At 45.3% G+C, this 19257-nt stretch overlaps 1 protein-coding gene across 1 annotated transcript in view; it reads right to left on the reverse strand.

Annotated features, from left to right (window-relative positions):
* LOC126210156 (uncharacterized protein CG43867) overlaps nt 1-19257 on the reverse strand; it is a 462670-nt gene that overhangs the window by 161175 nt on the left and 282238 nt on the right. Inside the window, exons 4-5 of the mRNA XM_049939307.1 lie at nt 13143-13274; nt 2976-3094 (exon numbers count right to left, since the gene is read on the reverse strand). Of these exons, the coding sequence (XP_049795264.1) occupies nt 2976-3094; nt 13143-13274 (251 nt within the window). The remainder of the gene's footprint in view (nt 1-2975; nt 3095-13142; nt 13275-19257) is intronic.

Genomic DNA, 19257 nt, shown 5'->3' on the forward strand with positions numbered 1-19257 from the left:
CTCACTACATTTCTCTTACCACACATCATATTTCCCCACGCTTACCAGTGTTTAAAAGAAGAATAATAGGACCTATTGCGCTCTCATTTCCGTTTCAGTACTAATTACAGAAACTTTCCGTAAATACAATTTTGTATTGCTAGCATAAATGAAAACATGATCTGAGATCCTGTATCGTTTTCATCGTAAGAATAAATTTTATGCAAAGATTACGCTATGTATTCTTCCGCGTTTCCAGGAAGCTCATTGCACTTCGTTTAATGTGGAGAGGAAACCAAGCTACCTCGAGTACAGTCAAGTACTATAATAAGGATACGTCTTATGCTGTGCGCTATGCGCACACGGACAAAGTGATTATACGGGACAACAGCTCTGCCGGCGCGTTTAACCTGGACAGCACTGGCCATCGCGCTAGTCCATATAACCTGCAGCGATAGAAGAAGTTGTAGGTAAGAAGTAGAAAGAGAAGAGCAGAGCTTCGAATGCCATTTAATTTTTAAAACAGAATGAAATAATATTCGGCGTAACTCGAGCAATACCACTTCTTAGGAAACCATACGCACACCATAACATGCTCTCTTTCTTCGCTAATAAGGTCTAGTATTGTACTTGGAAACAAGAGTGATGAAAATTCCTAACTTATTCCTCAGCTCAAAATGGTTCAAATGGCTCTGAGCACTATGGGACTTAACTTCTGAGGTCATCAGTCCCCTAGAACTTAGAACTACTTAAACCTGACTAACCTAAGGACATCACACACATCCATGCCCGAGGCAGGATTCGAACCTGCGACCGTAGCGGTCGCGCGGTTCCAGACTGTAGCGCCTAGAACCGCTCGGCCACTTCGGCCGGCTCCTCAGCTCAGTTCGGCCCCTAAACACAGGTCACTAGGCCCTGCTGGAACTGTAAGGTTCCTCTGGAGGAGACAAAAACACAGGATAATTTTTCTCAACGAGCTATGTGTGACGCAAAATTGCACTGCAGGGATTTCACCGTATAGTTAAATATTGAAGCCACTGAAGGTATCAAGGTACCGTTAGCCGTCTGATAACCTCTCAATTTGTTCCGTACCCTACTCGGAGGGGAACATTTCAGTACTGCAAATGCCACGTGCTACATTGATAACAAGTGTATCAACAACAGAATCCACGAAGCCAACCATCCCCGACGTTTTTCCTCTTCTTTTATGACGTGTCGTTCCGTATCCCGCCAGGGTTCTACAGTGACGCGAGACAAAAGCTTTGTGTTCTAGTTCCAGTACGACTAGTAGCGTAAATGTCTTTTTGCGGTAAACCCCTTAGGTTGGCTCCAGATCAATACTGTTTGTTTCATTTTGCAGTACGGTGGCCACTAAAAATGCAGCATATATGGTTTGCCTCGATGCCATAAAAATTATTGTTTTCCACATTTCTACGACGCTTATCACTTTGGCTTTCCACCCCGGTTGCTGAGTGGTCAGCGCAACAGAGTGTCAAACCTAAGGGCCCGGGTTCGATTCCCGGCTGGGTCGGAGATTTTCTCCGCTCAGGTACTCGGTGTTGTGCTGTCCTAATCACCATCATTCAATCCCCATCGACGCGCAAGTCGCCGAAGAGGCGTCAAATCAAAAGGCTTGCACCCAGCGAACGGTCTACCCGACAGGAAGCCCTAGTCACACGACAGTTATTATTTATTTATCACTTTGGCTCGTCTGAGACCACATTTGTGGTATAAAACAATGGACATAGTTCAAATAAAGAGTATCTCATCTTTCACTTTTGTCGTAAAAATTAAAATTTGATGTTTTATTAATTTAAACTACCTTTGTTAATAATCTTTTATAAAATATGGATAGCAAGAATTTATATTTGCAATGAAAACTGCAATTTTGCGTGCAATATGTAATTAGAAAAAAGTATATGTGCACTTTCATAAAAATGATTATTAGGTATGTGTTAATTAACATTAATTTTACATTTAACAGATGTAGGTAGTCCAAATTTTACGAAAAAAGTAAAAAAGTCAGATTTGAACCAGCGATCCGTGAACTACCTGATTATCATCTACAGCACTTACCAATTTAAAAACTGCCATAACTGTATAAATACAATTCTTAAGAAAATTTCACGACCGATTTTTTTATGTGAACTTGTAAAAAACATTTAGAACAACCTTTCCAGCGGTGTTTAACGAGCGTGTTTCCTACGAGGAAGTAGCGTCAGTCATTTTCACACTATGTATTAACAGCGCAGCAATCGGAGCACAACGGCACAGAAACTGCGACTGTGGAAGACTTTTGAAATAAAAAATACACAACTGAAGCATGATTAAGAAAAACATTGATGGTTGTTAGTACTTTAGAATACCTTAAAGTTTCATTTATGGTATCGTAGTAAATGGAAATGAGCGTTTGGCGTCATTGGCCGCGAGGCCCCTTGCGGGGCAGGTCCGGCCGCGTTGGTGCAGGTCTCATTACATTCGACGCCACATTGGGCGACCTGCGTGCCGGATGGAGACGATATGATGATGAAGAGTGAAGACAACACAACACCCAGTCCCGAAGCGGAGAAAACCCTCCGACCCAGCAGGCAATCGAACCCGGGCCCGTAGGACGGCAATCCATCACGCTGACCACTCAGCTATTAGGGCGGACACCGTAACGTAGTAATAAGCTATGTAATACATAAGTATGACCTACTTCCAAGAGCGTAACAATACCGATGTACATGTGCTACGGCTCCTGTCCAATCGTCGCATTTGCGTTCGTTTACATCAGGTTTATTCTTATGATGAACAAAGTGTAATATTAAATAATTACAGAAACTTTTGGTAGATATAATTCTGTATTGCTAATGTAAAGGGAATCATAATGTGAGGTCTTAGTACTCGAATGTTTCTTCACCACGTACGTATATTAACTACTCTCTTGACACACAAGACACTTTCTGAAGTAAAGAATTTGTTTAGAGAGCAACAGAAATGACTGTGGTTCAGACCTGAGAGAAGACGATACAGTGGAGAGCGGCCGCGTGGGCAGATCCAGCGGCGCGATGCCCAGCGAGTCGTCGCTCGCCGTCGTCACTTCCAGGCTGAGGCTGGCTCTGGACGAGGAGCCCTGCACGAAAATTAAGAAAACGTGTAAATTCAAACTCTGGTTATGATGTCACCACAGTCTAATACATACAGTCATGACACTCTCTGGTGCGAAAGTTGTTACCGTTTGACAGCTGGTCTGACACTAGCGCTCCAAGCGGTGAGAAAGCAGGCAGTCACATATGTCGTAAGGATAATGTTGTGGTTTTCAGTTATTTTCTGCTTAATTAACGAAGCACTTATTATACTTCTGCATTCCATGTGTTAGTATGGATATGAAGTATCCTGAAACACATGTAAAAACAGCTGAATCGTACTGGTTCAATGACAAAAGCTAGAACTTATTCATCAAGAAATACTTTCGAATATATATATATATATATATATATATATATATATATATATATATATATATATATATATATATATAGGATGTAAATTTTAAGTTGACAAACCAGAATAACTCGAAAAATAAGCTTCACACGAAGAAATGTGTAGAATCCAAAGTTGATTATTTTCGAGGGGGACACCTGCTGGTGGTAAAATTAGCCCGCCACCCCAGCCCCTGGGGGTGGGGCGGGAGGCAACTTTAAAATTTCAGATCGGAATTCCCATTTTTTATTGCAGAATCAGATTCTACATTAAAAAAACTACGTACATTTTGTCTTAAACATTTGCTTTGATTCTTGGTGGTTGGCGCAGTAGTTCAAGAAAATCCATGTTCTCATTTTTACGTGGAAAATGGTTACGGATAATAAAATACTTTTTTTTTTTTAAATTCCCAAGGGACCAAACTGCTGACGTCATCGGTCCCTAGACTTACACACTACTTAAACTAACTTACGCTAAGGACAACACACACACCCATGCCCGAGGGAGGACTCGGACCTCCGGCGGGAGGGACTGCGCAGTAAGTGACATGGTGCCTCTAACCGCGCGACCACTCCACGCGGCAATACTTATTTACTTCGTAGGATGTTTGGTAGTTAGTTAGCTAGTTGGATGATTTGTTTCATAATTAAAAGTTGTGTGGCCTCATGACCACGAAACAAATAAAACTTATCCGAATTTGCGGAAAAAATTAATATTTGGGCAACATTTGTAAAACTCTAATTCCTCTCTCTCAAACCCTATCCTATGTGGAGAGAGGGAAAGTTTTAGTTTTAGCGAATCAAAATTTACGAAGTAAATAAGTACTTTTTATGTATCCGTAACCATTTTCCACGTAAAAATGAGAACATGGATTTTCTTGAATTACTGCGCCAATTACCAAGAATTAAAACAAATGTTTAAGACAAAATGTAGAACCTGATTCTGCAATAAAAGATGGGGGTTCCCTTTTGAAATTTTAAAGTTGCCTCCCGCTCCACCCCCATGGGGCTGGACTTCTGCAAACCGAGCCGGCATATACCGGATTCCGTGTCAATGTGGGAAGAGTTATATTGGACAGACAGTGCGCACCATTGAAGATCGTTACCGAGAACATCAGAGGCACACTCGACTTGGGTACCCCAACAAGTCGGCGGTCGCAGAGCACCTGTTTGTCCGAAAATCACGAAATGGACTACCAACGTACCAGGGTCTTGGCACAGACATCTAAATACTGGGACGGCGTAGTTAGAGAGGCTACCGAAATTCGTACCAGGACGAACTCATCAACCGAGACTGCGGCAACAACCTCAGCAGGGCATGGGAACCAGCATTGAGTCTAATTAAAAAGAGGCTCAGCAAAGGAAACGAACGGGCTACGAGGGCGGACGAGGCAATTACACCGACGCCACCACAGACGCCGAAGCCGGACCTGCACAATTGAAGGAGGAAGATATCCTCGACTGGGGACGAAGTACTAGCGCACGAGGCGCTTCACCTTCTGGCATGACGGTTTGGCTAAAAATTACATGATTTTTTCGTGTTGCTTGGCTCTTTTGTGCATTTTTTTTAATGAAAGAAAGATTAAAGGATAGTAAGAGGGACAGTGAGAGAAATGGAAAACGAACGGCCTAAGTGACTGGCCGGTGGGGTTTATCATGGGTCTCCGCTACAGTGGTGATGGCCTCGCATGGTGTTCGTCACTGGAACTGTCGTTGTTGACATGCAATTTCTTCCATGGCTTCCAGAGTTTCGGCATCCATCTTCCTCCTACCAGACCGGAACTCTTCCTTCACCCATAGGTCTATAATGTCTACTAAGTCGTCCCACTGAGAAGGCGTGAAGATGGGGTGTGAATTTATCAAGGCTAGTTCTTTCCTCGTGAGCGCTTCCATCAGCGCGTCACGGTGTCTGTACGTGCGACGGTGGAGCGGTCGATGGGGGAGGGGAGGTATGGGCCGGTCTGGCGGGGTGAAGGGGTATGGTTGGTCTGAATAGGGGTAGGACCCGTTCTTCAGTGCCGCGGCAATGTTTTTCAGGATGACCTGTACGTTGTTCACGTCGGGGAATGGTAGGCTAATCCTCCTCTTCTTCATTGGCTTCTCGGCTTGCGAGGAGTCAGGAGGCGCCTTAGCGCCCTTGCTTGCGGCTGCCACCTTGGAGGGGGGCAGCCCAGGCGGCACATCCTCTGTTTCCATGGGCGCCACCTCCTGCACTGCTGCGGGAGGGGGAGCGGCGGATGTTTGCGTGGCCGCGTCGACCCCTACCGGACGACTCATGGCGGGGGCGGCGGCAGGAACTGGCGGCTTCTTCTTGACAGCCCGCAGCTCATCGTGCAGCTGTTGGAGCTGGCGATGGACCGCTGCGAGCTCCTCCTTCAGTGCGGCCCTTTCGGCCGCAAAGGCGGCTTGGAAGCCGGCCAGAGCTTCATCGGTGGCCGCCACGCGACGGGGGAGGGGGAGGGGGAGCGGGGTGAGGGGGATTTAAGACGGCCGCCCGCCCTCAGGAGCTCAGTTCGTCAGCGCACCTGACGATGGCGACATGTCTGATCGGAGAAATATTGAGCCCATTGGACACTGTGGACCGGCAGTACACCCGTGGACTGTTCGAGCAAGAAATACTCCGGGAGAAGCTGAAGAATCACAGGTCTTCTGGTATTTACTAGCAATTTTTGTTTTTAAAGGAAAACTACTTTATTCAGTAAATATCCGTACGTTACATGACAACCGTAAATAAATTGTACCTTGATGTACTGTTTCGTACTTCCGAGGGCCCTTGGGAAACTAAAGAATGACAAATGTGGTGTATTATGGTTAATGGCGATTTTTATGGCACTAAACACACTCCCTGTTGTAAAAACTACGTTACAAACCAACGTAGAAGTTGGTATTTGCACTCATCTGATATCAAATGCAGAAGTGTTGCTTGCTGGCCGCTTGGAGCGCTGCTGTCGTTGGTAACAAAAACGACGCGGAGTGCGGCGACTGTTATAGTATACTGTGATGTCACACTAATGGCGGTTAGTGAATATACATTCCGGGTGGTCACAAATTTTTAGATTCAGGCACCTATGAGAGTATAAAATTAATAGCATCTGCTGTACAACAATCATGCTCATCAACATATTTATACAACTACAGCCATGTCAGTAATAATAATATCAGTAATAATAATAATAAGTTAATAATATGTATACGTTCACTGAAAAACAGAAAGAATAGTTTTTGTGAAATTTTGTTGTTTTGTACAAAGGTTAGAGCGAGAACGAAATAAGGTTCAAGCTTTCACTGCTCTCCGTTCCCCATTTTTGTGGGAGCGGGAGTTTTCCCGCTTTTTATTTTTTCGGACAAATGTACAAGATACCTAAAACATGTGCTAGTTCACGAATTAACTTCAGAGCTCAAAATCAAACATTCTTACGCTGCACCCACACAACAACTTGAACCGGGTACACCACGCAACAAACTCAGATTTGTTGAACGACGAGAAGTGACGCTGAGTGAACCACATCTCTATTGCTGCTCCTCTCATTCCGTATTGGAGCTCACGTGCACCGTGAGAGCTGCATCAAAGAAACGTGATGTCAGCATGATCTCAGAAACTCCCTCTCAGAATTCTGAAGAAGAATCAAAACCTACGTCATCAAATTCTGGGAACCAGCCACCGGTGGATCCTCCGACAAAAAGATGGTTAGTTGTTTGCTTTGGGGGAATGGACCAAATAGCGAGGTCATCGGTTCCGTTGGATTAGAGAAGGAAATCGGCCGTGGCCTTTCAAAGGAACCATCGCGGCATTTGTTTGAATCGATTTAGGGAAATCACGGAAAACCTAAATCAGGTTGGCCGGACGCGGGTTTGAACCGTCGTGCTCCAGAATGCGAGTCCAGTATGCTACCCATTGCGAAACCTTGCTCGGTTGACAAAAAGTAAGAAAACCATGTGGCGGGAGAGATAAGCAATTTGTGTGGAAAGAATGAAGTTGAGCATAAACTGGATAAGATGAAAGAAAGTGGAGCCTTATCTATCTACACTCCTGGAAATGGAAAAAAGAACACATTGACACCGGTGTGTCAGACCCACCATACTTGCTCCGGACACTGCGAGAGGGCTGTACAAGCAATGATCACACGCACGGCACAGCGGACACACCAGGAACCGCGGTGTTGGCCGTCGAATGGCGCTAGCTGCGCAGCATTTGTGCACCGCCGCCGTCAGTGTCAGCCAGTTTGCCGTGGCATACGGAGCTCCATCGCAGTCTTTAACACTGGTAGCATGCCGCGACAGCGTGGACGTGAACCGTATGTGCAGTTGACGGACTTTGAGCGAGGGCGTATAGTGGGCATGCGGGAGGCCGGGTGGACGTACCGCCGAATTGCTCAACACGTGGGGCGTGAGGTCTCCACAGTACATCGATGTTGCCGCCAGTGGTCGGCGGAAGGTGCACGTGCCCGTCGACCTGGGACCGGACCGCAGCGACGCACGGATGCACGCCAAGACCGTAGGATCCTACGCAGTGCCGTAGGGGACCGCACCGCCACTTCCCAGCAAATTAGGGACACTGTTGCTCCTGGGGTATCGGCGAGGACCATTCGCAACCGTCTCCATGAAGCTGGGCTACGGTCCCGCACACCGTTAGGCCGTCTTCCGCTCACGCCCCAACATCGTGCAGCCCGCCTCCAGTGGTGTCGCGACAGGCGTGAATGGAGGGACGAATGGAGACGTGTCGTCTTCAGCGATGAGAGTCGCTTCTGCCTTGGTGCCAATGATGGTCGTATGCATGTTTGGCGCCGTGCAGGTGAGCGCCACAATCAGGACTGCATACGACCGAGGCACACAGGGCCAACACCCGGCATCATGGTGTGGCGAGCGATCTCCTACACTGGCCGTACACCACTGGTGATCGTCGAGGGGACACTGAATAGTGCACGGTACATCCAAACCGTCATCGAACCCATCGTTCTACCATTCCTAGACCGGCAAGGGAACTTGCTGTTCCAACAGGACAATGCACGTCCGCATGTATCCCGTGCCACCCAACGTGCTCTAGAAGGTGTAAGTCAACTACCCTGGCCAGCAAGATCTCCGGATCTGTCCCCCATTGAGCATGTTTGGGACTGGATGAAGCGTCGTCTCACGCGGTCTGCACGTCCAGCACGAACGCTGGTCCAACTGAGGCGCCAGGTGGAAATGGCATGGCAAGCCGTTCCACAGGACTACATCCAGCATCTCTACGATCGTCTCCATGGGAGAATAGCAGCCTGCATTGCTGCGAAAGGTGGATATACACTGTACTAGTGCCGACATTGTGCATGCTCTGTTGCCTGTGTCTATGTGCCTGTGGTTCTGTCAGTGTGATCATGTATCTGACCCCAGGAATGTGTCAATAAAGTTTCCCCTTCCTGGGACAATGAATTCACGGTGTTCTTATTTCAATTTCCAGGAGTGTATATATCTATCTACCTACCTATCTATCTATCTATCTACCGCTTGAGCCTTGTCCCGCAGTTACGCATGGTCAGCCATCGTTAATCGGATTTGGCATGTTGATGGTTAAGGGGTGGCCGGATGCCCTTCCTGCCGCCACCCCGTACCCCCCTCCCCCCCCCCCCCCCCAGGACGGAATTAGTGAACCCCAACTGTCTGCATCGAGTGTAACCCATGGAATAGTGTGAATGTGAACAGATGTCTGCGAGCCGTGTAAAGGAGGCGAAACATGGGGACCAGCCCAGTATTCACCGAGCGGGATGTGGAAAACCACCTAAAAACCACATCCAGGCCGGCCGACAGATCAGCCATCGTCGTTAATCCGCCAGGTGGATTCGATCCGGGGCCGGCGCGCCTACCCGAGTCCAGGAAGCAGCGCATTAGCACTCTCGGCTACCCTGGCGGGTCAAAGTGGAGCCTTAAAGCCTCCATTCAATTCGGTGCAAGGACAGATGCTTTTGTTGTAAATCTCAGTCTCGCCAGACATATACACAACAAAATTCGAGAACTGTTCCACTGAGGGAGTCCAGGAACCGGTTACAGGGCAGCCAGGTAGCATTGCTTCAGTGTCTGAACACGATAACAGCACGAGCCGACTTCGACGCGCCTTGTGGCAGACAGAGTTACATTCAGGGCTACGTGATGGGTTGCATGCCGATACGCAGCCAGCAGCAGGAAGGAGTCTCCAGCCGTGACCAAATATGCTAATGGAAGAACACTATGTACGTGTCAGCGGGTCAGAGTGTTCTGGAAGCACGTCTGCGGGCCATATAAATAGGAGCACATCAGCACACAACAAGGAGTAGGACAATGCAGTCTCCATCTCTGTGTCACGTGTCACCGGACGTCGGACGTTGGTTATTTGACTAGCCTCGGTACCAACCATTGTTACGGAGATGGGTTTTCAGACCAGCAGTTGGGCTACTGATGAGAAGTTAGGTTGGGAGATAGTGCCAGAGGAGTCTTCAAACGTTATGTAGCAAGTGGGGGCACTTAGAGTTTCTACCCTGAATACTTGAGTATCCTCACCAAGTTCTGTACTCTGCAACACTTATAGCTTGAATTTAGCACCTGTCAGAGTTCTAGAAGCAGTTCTGAAGGAATTGCCCAAGTCCGTCGGAATGCACGATGGACATGAGTAGATCGAGGTAATCAGACAGGATGCTTATATAAGTGTCATCTGTCAGAATCGTATCTAGACGTACAGGGATCCCGTATCACTACAACTGCACACGCCCAACACCATTAAAAAGCCTCCATCAACTTGAACAGTCCCCTGCTGACATGCAGGGTACATGGATTCATGAGGTTGTCTCCAAACACGTACACGCCCATCCAGTCGATACAACTTGAAACGAGACTCGTCCTACCACACAACATGTTTCGAGTCACCAACAATCCAATGTCAGTGCTGACGGGCCCAGGCGAGGCATAAAGCTTTGTGTCGTGCAGTCACCAAGGGCACACGAGTGGGCCTTCAGCTCCGAAAGCCCATATCGACGATGTTTCGCTGAATGGTTCGGGCGCTGACACATGTTAATGGTCCAGCATTCAAATCTGCAGCAATTTGGGTAAGGGTTGCACTTGTGTCACGTTGAACGATCCTCTTCAGTCGTCGTTGGTCCGGTTCTTGCAGGATCTTTTTCCGGCCGCAGCGATATCGGAGATTTGATGTTTGACCGAATTCCTGATATTGACGGTACAATCGTGACATGGTCGTACGGGAAGATCCCCACTTCATCACTACCTCGGGGATGTTGTGTCCCATCGCTCGTGCGCCGACCATAACACCACGTTCAAACTCACTCAAATCTTGATAACCTGCCATTGTAGCAGCAGTAACCGATCTAACAACTGCGCCAGACACTTGTCTAATAAAGGCGTTGCCGACCACAAGGCCGTATTCTGTCTGTTTACATATCTCTGTATTTGAATACGCTTGCCTATACCAGGTTCCTTGGCGCTTCAGTGTATATTGTATTACAAACTTCTTAAATGTCGCATTTTAAAAAGTGAAATAGCAATAAAACCAGACCAGATTCAACAAAATGATGTGAATTACTGAATTCAGCGTGCAAGCAGTATCAAGAATGAGCTTAAAAAACGACCACAAAGATGATGCAGACCTGTGTAATAACAACGAACCGAAATATTAACACATTTTCAAATAATATACCGGACGAACATTTAAAAAAAAAAAAAACGTACAAACTGCTGGGACGGATTCCTGACGGAAATGGAGGAGAAAATCTCCGATGAACACGTTTCCGGGAATGCATCGTTGCCACGGTAGATGGCACTGACGAATGAAATTTCCTCAGACCACGTGCCTTATGTTCCTTGTGTGCTACTGGCGGTGTGATTGACGCAGCGAACCAGCACCAGCAGAGTGGCCTAATGTTAATGTCTGGGACAAGCCGAGATAGTGTTCGTGTACAGCCAAGCAGATGGAAACTGTCAAGATGCAGGGCGGCTGTACCAAAACAATTACCCTCACAGACACCAACCACATCGCACAACAGTGCAAGCCCTTTATGGGCGTTTGTGTGATCAGACGCACTTGCGGCGAAATGGTAGACTGTGCGTACACCAGGTTTGGAAAATGGTTCAAATGGCTCTGAGCACTATGAACATCTGAGGTCATGAGTCCCCTAGAGTGGGAACTATTTAAACCTAACTAACCTAAGGACAGCACAGACAACCATGCCCGACGCAGGATTCGGACCTGCGACAGTAGCAGCAGCGCGGTTACGGACTGAAGCGCCTGGAACCGCTCGGCTACAACGGCCGGCTCCAGGTTTGGAGCATCGGGTTCTACAAGATATTTAGACGAACCCTAAAAGCTCCATGCAAGAGGCCCGCCAATATGGCTTAAGCCAAAATACGTTATATGTATCCTGCCTGACAACCGCTACTTCCCCTATCAACTGCTACGAGTGCAAGACAATGATCAGTGTATTTCCCTCTAAGGGAAGGATTCTGTCAATGGTTTTTGCACCAGAGAATCACAATCAAGGGATTTCTGTCATCAGTACTTTTTACCGACGAAGCAGCCTTTACAAGAACTGGCGTCATTAGTCCGTATAATCGTCATCTGTGGGCTACAGACAATCCTTGGGGAATGGTTGCGGTGTGTCATCAGAATCGGTTCAGCATCAGCGTGTGGGCAGCGATTCTTGGCGGCCACATACTTGGACCTGTTATTATTCCACAACGCCTCGACAGAGGAAAGTAACTGGATTTCCTGCGGAATACTCTGCCTGGCTGCTCGAGAATGTGTCTTTGGCGATACGACGGGTTATATGGTTTTTGCATGACGGAGCACCACCCCACTTCCGCCTTACAGTTCGCCGACACCATAACATCTTCCCTGGACGTCAGACAGGACACAGAGGCCCTGACGCGTGGCTTGCTAGATCAGCGGACTTAAAACCCCCGGATTTTTATCTCTGAGGGCATATGAACCACTTGCTTACGTGCAGATCCTTCAACAGCTTGTTCACGACGCCTGTGACGCTACTCGAAGAGAGGCCGGAATATGCAAAAGACTTGTGAAAGCGTGCATTGCTTCCCATGGAGGCTACAAAAAAAGAACATCTGTTGTGATGTGGATGCGATGCAGCTATGTACTGTGTTCCAGAACGGCTTGTCGACATTGCACGCACACCGTCCATTTGTGGACGCATGTTCGTAGGACCCCCATTTGTGGACACATGTTCATAGGACCCTTTCTTCCTCCACGTCCAGTGAGGAATCCGTCCCTGCAGTTTGTTGTTTTTATTAATGTTCATCCTACATAAAACATTGGCAACGGCCTTGCCACAGTGGATACACCGGTTCCCGTGAGATCACCGAAGTTAAGCGCTGTCGGGCGTGGCCGGCACTTGGATGGGTGACCATCCAGCCGCCATTTTTCGGGGTGCACTCAGCCTCGTGATGCCAGTTGAGCTACTCGACCGAATAGTAGCGGCTCCGGTCAAGGAAAACCATCATAACTACCGGTAGAGCGGTGTGCTGACCACACGCCCCTCCTATCCGCATCCTCAACTGAGGATGACACGGCGGTCGGATGGTCCCGATGGGCCACTTGTGGCCTGAAGACGGAGTGCTACATAAAGCATTAATTACTGAGAGTACAGGCACACTGAACACAGAGAGCACCACAGCTAGCTCTGCGAGTGCAGGCAGAGGCAGAGGCAGAGGCAGAGGAATACGTACGGCGGTGCTGGAGCGGTGGTCCCTGGTGAGGCCGAGGCCGAGCGCGCTCTGGGCCAGGTGGTTCCTCAGCAGCTCCAGCTGCGCGTTGCACTTCTGGTTCTGCTCGCGCAGGTGCTGGTTCTGCTCCTCCAGCTGAAACAAGCACCCAGTTTACAACAGCCGACACCATCTGCATGTACGTGTGCGCCTGTGTTCCAGAGCAGCTCTCAGATGCCTACAGCAATTTCAACCACACTTCTCGCATTTATCTGGAAAAGTATACTGTTGTGGTAACACACTGATTTTAGTGGGGCTGTGAAGATGAACACATGAAAGATGGTAGAAAATAATTGATATCAGTGTTAAATACTTAGTTTTTGAAGTACCTGTTCCAACCAGTGACCGTTTTGATGGTGTTCCATCTGTACACGTGAGACAAGCGCAACGCAGAAGTCTCTTGTGAAGTATAACTCTGCAGCACTGGGTGCGATGTCAGCCAAATTTAGTGACATATGACTTCGTATGTGCAAAAAAAAAAAAAAAGTAGACTGCACATATGAAATCCCTACCAGTCCTACGCATGGGGTGGGATGTCGGAGGGAAGGGGTTGACATCTAAGCATAACTCTGAAACAAACATACACACACACACACACACACACACACACACGTGTATATATATATATATATATATATATATATATATATATATATATATATATATATATTGTTCCAGAGTTATGTGTGTGTGTGTGTGTGTGTTTCACAATTAATGTTACACACTTCTAGAGGGAACGTAGTACATCAAGTTTTACATGTGAATCCATGTCCGGAAACGTCATCCAGCGAAGCTACAGAGCGTCAGAATTGTAGGTGTCAGCGCCTGTAAATGTATGCATAATAACGGCGACTCCGGGAAGATGTCACAAACTTTCAAGAATGATGGAGATGAGTACATGTTTCAATTTGAGATAAGGGTGCCTGGTCCAAAACGAACGAGTCTAAAGTTACGAGCGAAAATCATTCTGGTACCTCTGAGAAAGGAATACGTGTACCAGTACTGTTGTTACTAAGCTGGTATGGTAGGTAACTTTCAGAGGGCGTAGTATGGAGCAAGACAAGAAACAAAAGAAATAATTTCCAGTAAATATGAGCTCTAAAACGTGTAACTACGGAGCTATGAGCACTTGTTCATCTTCGCTACCGTGTAACACATCTCTATTGCACAAGTGCTCACAGCTCGTAAAGTATGCAATTTACGAACCAATATTTACTAGACTTTTTGTCTTGTTTTGATCCATACCGCCACTCTCAAGGTTGCCTACCCTACAACTTTAGCAACAACAGTATCAGTACGTGTATTCCACTGACAGAGGTATCAGAATGGTTTTCGCTTATAACTTTCGGGTGATACGTTTCCAACACAGGGGCCCTTACCCCAAATTAATGCATTTATATTTTTTCATACTATAAAGTTTGCAACATCATCACGGAATCATCCTGTATACACACATACATTTACAGTCACCGGCGTCTATAACTTTGATGCTCTGTAGCGTCGTTGAATGATGTTTCCGGACATGGGCTCCAATGTAAAACTTGATCTCCTAAGCCCCTCTACAATGTCTACAAGTGTGTAACATGAATTGTGAATCACCCTGTATATGCACATCCACTTTTTTTGTATACAGATTACAGTGAGTTAGTCCAATAATGCAATGTATGAACTTTTAAAAAGCATAAATATGCTAAGAGAGCTTTCACTGCTTTTCCTGTCTAATGCACGAAGTGCAACAATAAAGTAATGAGACTGATTTACTTTGCATGATGTGGCAACCCTGCAGGCTTTCGTAGGCACAATATCTTTGACCTTGGTCTATAAGCTGCTTCTAGTTCAAGTCGCACATCGATGCAACCGATCAGTCGTGATGTGTGCTATAATAAGTTAACACGTGTTTGTGTCTCTCATCACAGAAATGGAACCGCATAATACTGCGCAACGGTATGCCATTTCTTTTTGCGTTAACTTGGTCGAAAACGCGACAACTTATGGTAAGCTTCAGAAGGCTTTTGGAGAGGAGGTTATGTCAAGAGCTCAAGTTTATCGTTGGCACAAATGTTTAGTGAAGGCAGAACGAATGTTGAAGATGAAGACCGCAGTGGACGACCATCAACCTCATGGATGGATGTCAATTTGGCCAGGGTGCAAGAACTCGTACGATCTGATCGAAGATTATCCGTGTAAATGATTGCAGAAGAACTGAACATCAATCAAGACACGGTTCGTCTGATAATAACTGAAGATCTTTGTATGAGAAATATTTGTGCAAAAATGGTCCCCAAAAGTCTCACACCACAACAGCGAGAAACACGCAAAAATGTGGCAGTCAATCTGTTAGAGCAAACGGAAATCAATCCAGAATTGTTGAGCCGTGTTATCACTGTAGATGGAAGTTGGTTTTTTCAGTACGATCCAGAGACGGAAATACAGAAGCGTCCGATCTTACCCGTCGGCTTTGACCCATGACGTCACAAATACCGCGGAAACGACCATAAACAACAATTCCAATATGGCGGATATAAAAACATCGAATACGTATTGTAAACACTGAAATACACAAGTTTCACAAAAAGCCTAATGACTGTAACGGGACAAGCGTGGGAAATTGGGGGTTTTTGGGTGGGGAGAAACTAAATATGTCGTTATGCGGTGGGGGGAGTCTGCAGTGCCCCCCCATCCCCCCACAGGCTTCATTAGTGTCAAATCAATATTTTCGAATCATAGGCGGCCGCTGCCGCGGCCGCATTCCAAAAAAAAAAACTCCCAACCTAACCTCAAGTGGGCTACGCTACAGATCAATATGTTCATCAAATTGCTTCATATTACGTATACATGTTCTTTAAACAAGAGTACATCAAACCATGTATTAGGTTTTCCGCGCCGTAATGACGTCACACACCACAACACGCTTACGTCACGGGTCAAAGCCGACGAGTAAGATCGGACCTTTCTGTTGACCCCCAGAGACAAACCAAAGTTCGCAATGGTGCTCAAAGGGATCACCCAGACCAAAAAAAGCTCGCATGTCAAAGTCAAAAGTGAAATGTATGCTTGTGTGCTTCTTTGACTGCAAGGGAATTGTTCATAAAGAGTGGGTGCCTCCTGGACAAACAGTTAACCAATATTACTACAAAGAAATTTTAGAAGTCAAGAAGCTTGGGAACTTATTTAGACAGTAAGTACATCTTGCTTCTTAGTTGCATGATTACATAGCGACTATAAGGCTTACATACTTAGAACATATACTGCTAATGAGACTTTAATGCAACATTTTGGTTTATGTGTAAAGACATTCTTTATTTAAAGTACTTTCTGAGAAATTACAGATGACTTAGTATTTGGTTTGTCTGACAGCTACACGATTATATCATGATGATATTAATGAGTGACACAATTGATCTTATTGCTTTAGCGCTGTATCTATTTCATGTCTGCACAGTTTTTCTGTATTCTTCTGTAAAGTAAATCATGTTTTAGTAGTAACTTTTGTGGTATAGCTACAATGAGACAGCCTTTTCTGTAGCACAACAATACATTACAGTACAGTACCTTCACCCTGCCCTCCAATCAGCTCTCACTTGACACCACGGAAGTCGCAAATGACGGTGTTTCGGGGTCAGTGGAATGCATGCTGCACGGCGTTTGGCTTGGAGCTGTCGTTGAAGTAACCGATTTTTCTCAGTTCGTTGTGTCACTGTGGTGCCGACTGCTACTCAAATTGCTGCTGCAGATGTAATAAAATGCGCTAGAGCCATACGCCAATCACGACCGTACATTTCTGTGACCACCGGTGCCAGCAATCATGTACAGTGGTTACATTTCTGCCAAGTCCTTCTGCAGTGTCACAGAAGGAACATTTAGCTTCCCAGAGCCCTATTGCACGACATCGTTCAAACTCAAGTGAGGTGTTGATAATGCCGTCTTTGTCGCCTTAAGGGCATTCTTCACTATCATCAATCTGAAAGGTAACTAACACGCACAACCTTGACAGCGTGTATTTAAAGCAAACCTGATTTACATCGCCTTAGTGGTGTTACTAGCGCCACTCTTATACGACTGGCGCGAAATTTGAGTAAACATCATCTTTCAGACGTAGACACACGACTACCAACTTTCGTTTATGTTGCACAACTCGTTCTTAATGTTGCAATTTTTTCTGTCAGTGTATCTGGAGAATCCATTGGAAGGGAATCATCTAGTAAAATTATTGGTTTGTCTATTTCCTTATTATGTACACAAGGAAATTTCTTATAGGTGTTGGATAAATGAACTGTTAAGAAACGAAGTGTGTATACCCATATCGAAGTGTAAGGAAGGCCGATCACCCTGTTATAGTGATGGGAAATGGGGAACACCCTGGAACAGGGACCAGTATCCAGGATGTAACTTTTCCGCAGTAGGCCAACGTACTAAAAAACTTATTCCTTTTAGGCAAACAACATCAATGAGAGAGTGATTATTGGATGAACAGCAATCGGGAGATGAGGAACATATGAAAGTGGTAGTTGGTTGGTTTGGGGAGGAAAGGGACTAAACTGCTGGGTTATCAGTCCCTAAAGAGTAGTAATAAGTACTGTGGAAGGTAGACAAATAGCCATTTATGTAGATCCAGGGGGTGAAATCTATTTGGTGTTGCAACAACTAATAGACTCTATTAAAAATAAAAGTCATTGTCCTATATTACCAGTACCTGAAGTACATGTTACCGGGATCACTGGGACTAAAGGCAGAGTAATTAAAGAGGAAACGAGACTGTCATTATGTACAAATACTTTTAGGTTCAGGCAAACTCTATTGGTAGTACCTAATATAAATTTACATATAGTGTGAGGGATTGATTGGTTGATAACATTTAAAGGAAAGATTTAGACAGGAATCTGCTACATTGGAAACATGAACAGCATCATTATGGAGTTCCATTTAAGATAAATCACTCACTTAATACAGAAGACAAATGTATAAATGTTTATTTAATAGCAAAGCTGAAACTGTCAGTGAGGAAGAAAAAGAAGCAACAAGTGAGATAACAAATGATCTCTTGCATCACAAAGTTTATCAATACCTATTAACAGAGATACAGAAGGAGGAACTACGTAATATTTTGCAAACTTATGCTGATGTATTTTTGGATAAACTGGGAGTGATTGGAAACTGTGTACCATTTCCAAATTAAAGATAGAGAACTGTTCTTTTGTAAACCATATCCACTCCCCTTCGTTTTAAGAATGGCAATTCAAGGCGAAATACATAAAATGATCGAAAATAAGATTACAGAAAGATGTCTTAGCATTTACAGAAACCCATTACTATGTAAATGTAGGCTTCCGCGGCCATTGTCACAGTCAGGCTACACCCTGAGGAAGGCGGCTTGCAATAGTTGCCGAAACGTCGGAATTTTACAGCAGACAATGCGGCCTCAAACCCGGAAGAATTTTATTGACTGAAATCCATTACTAGTTGTAAGAAAAGCTACTGGAGGGGTTAGTGTTAGATGCATGTAACAAAATAAACACACAGATAAAGAATGAGATCGACCTTTATGTATCCATGATTTGTTAATAAAGTTTGATCATGGAAGACGTTGTAGTTCAATGGATTTAAGTACTAGCTATTTGCAAGTTTGTCTACATGGAGCATCGAGAAAATTTACAGCATTTGTATGTCATGGTAAATAGTGTCATTTTCGAATTTTACTCTTTGGACTGAATATCTCAGTTTTGGCATTTATACCAGTTAATAACACAAGTACTTGAGATTTTGAAAGTATCAGAAATGTGTGAAGAGCACTGGTTTTTGAACATGGTTAAGACTTTAAAGAAATCCTAAGGAAATGACTAGTGAATGCTCACTTCAGAAAGGAAGAACTCAAATTCCTGGGACATCTGGTTGGTAATAACCACAAAATGTAAGGTAGTTGCATTTATTTCTGGGATTAGCAGAATTTTATCATGGATACATACAAGGACAACCCATAAACGATCCTAGATTGTTATCCTTATTGAATCAGAGATCAAAATGGATACAGGATGAAGGAATATCAGAAACATTTCAAAATATTAAGCTATCCTTGGTGAAT

This window comes from Schistocerca nitens, chromosome 10, assembly GCF_023898315.1.
Source record: "Schistocerca nitens isolate TAMUIC-IGC-003100 chromosome 10, iqSchNite1.1, whole genome shotgun sequence".
Lineage (NCBI taxonomy): Eukaryota > Metazoa > Arthropoda > Insecta > Orthoptera > Acrididae > Schistocerca > Schistocerca nitens.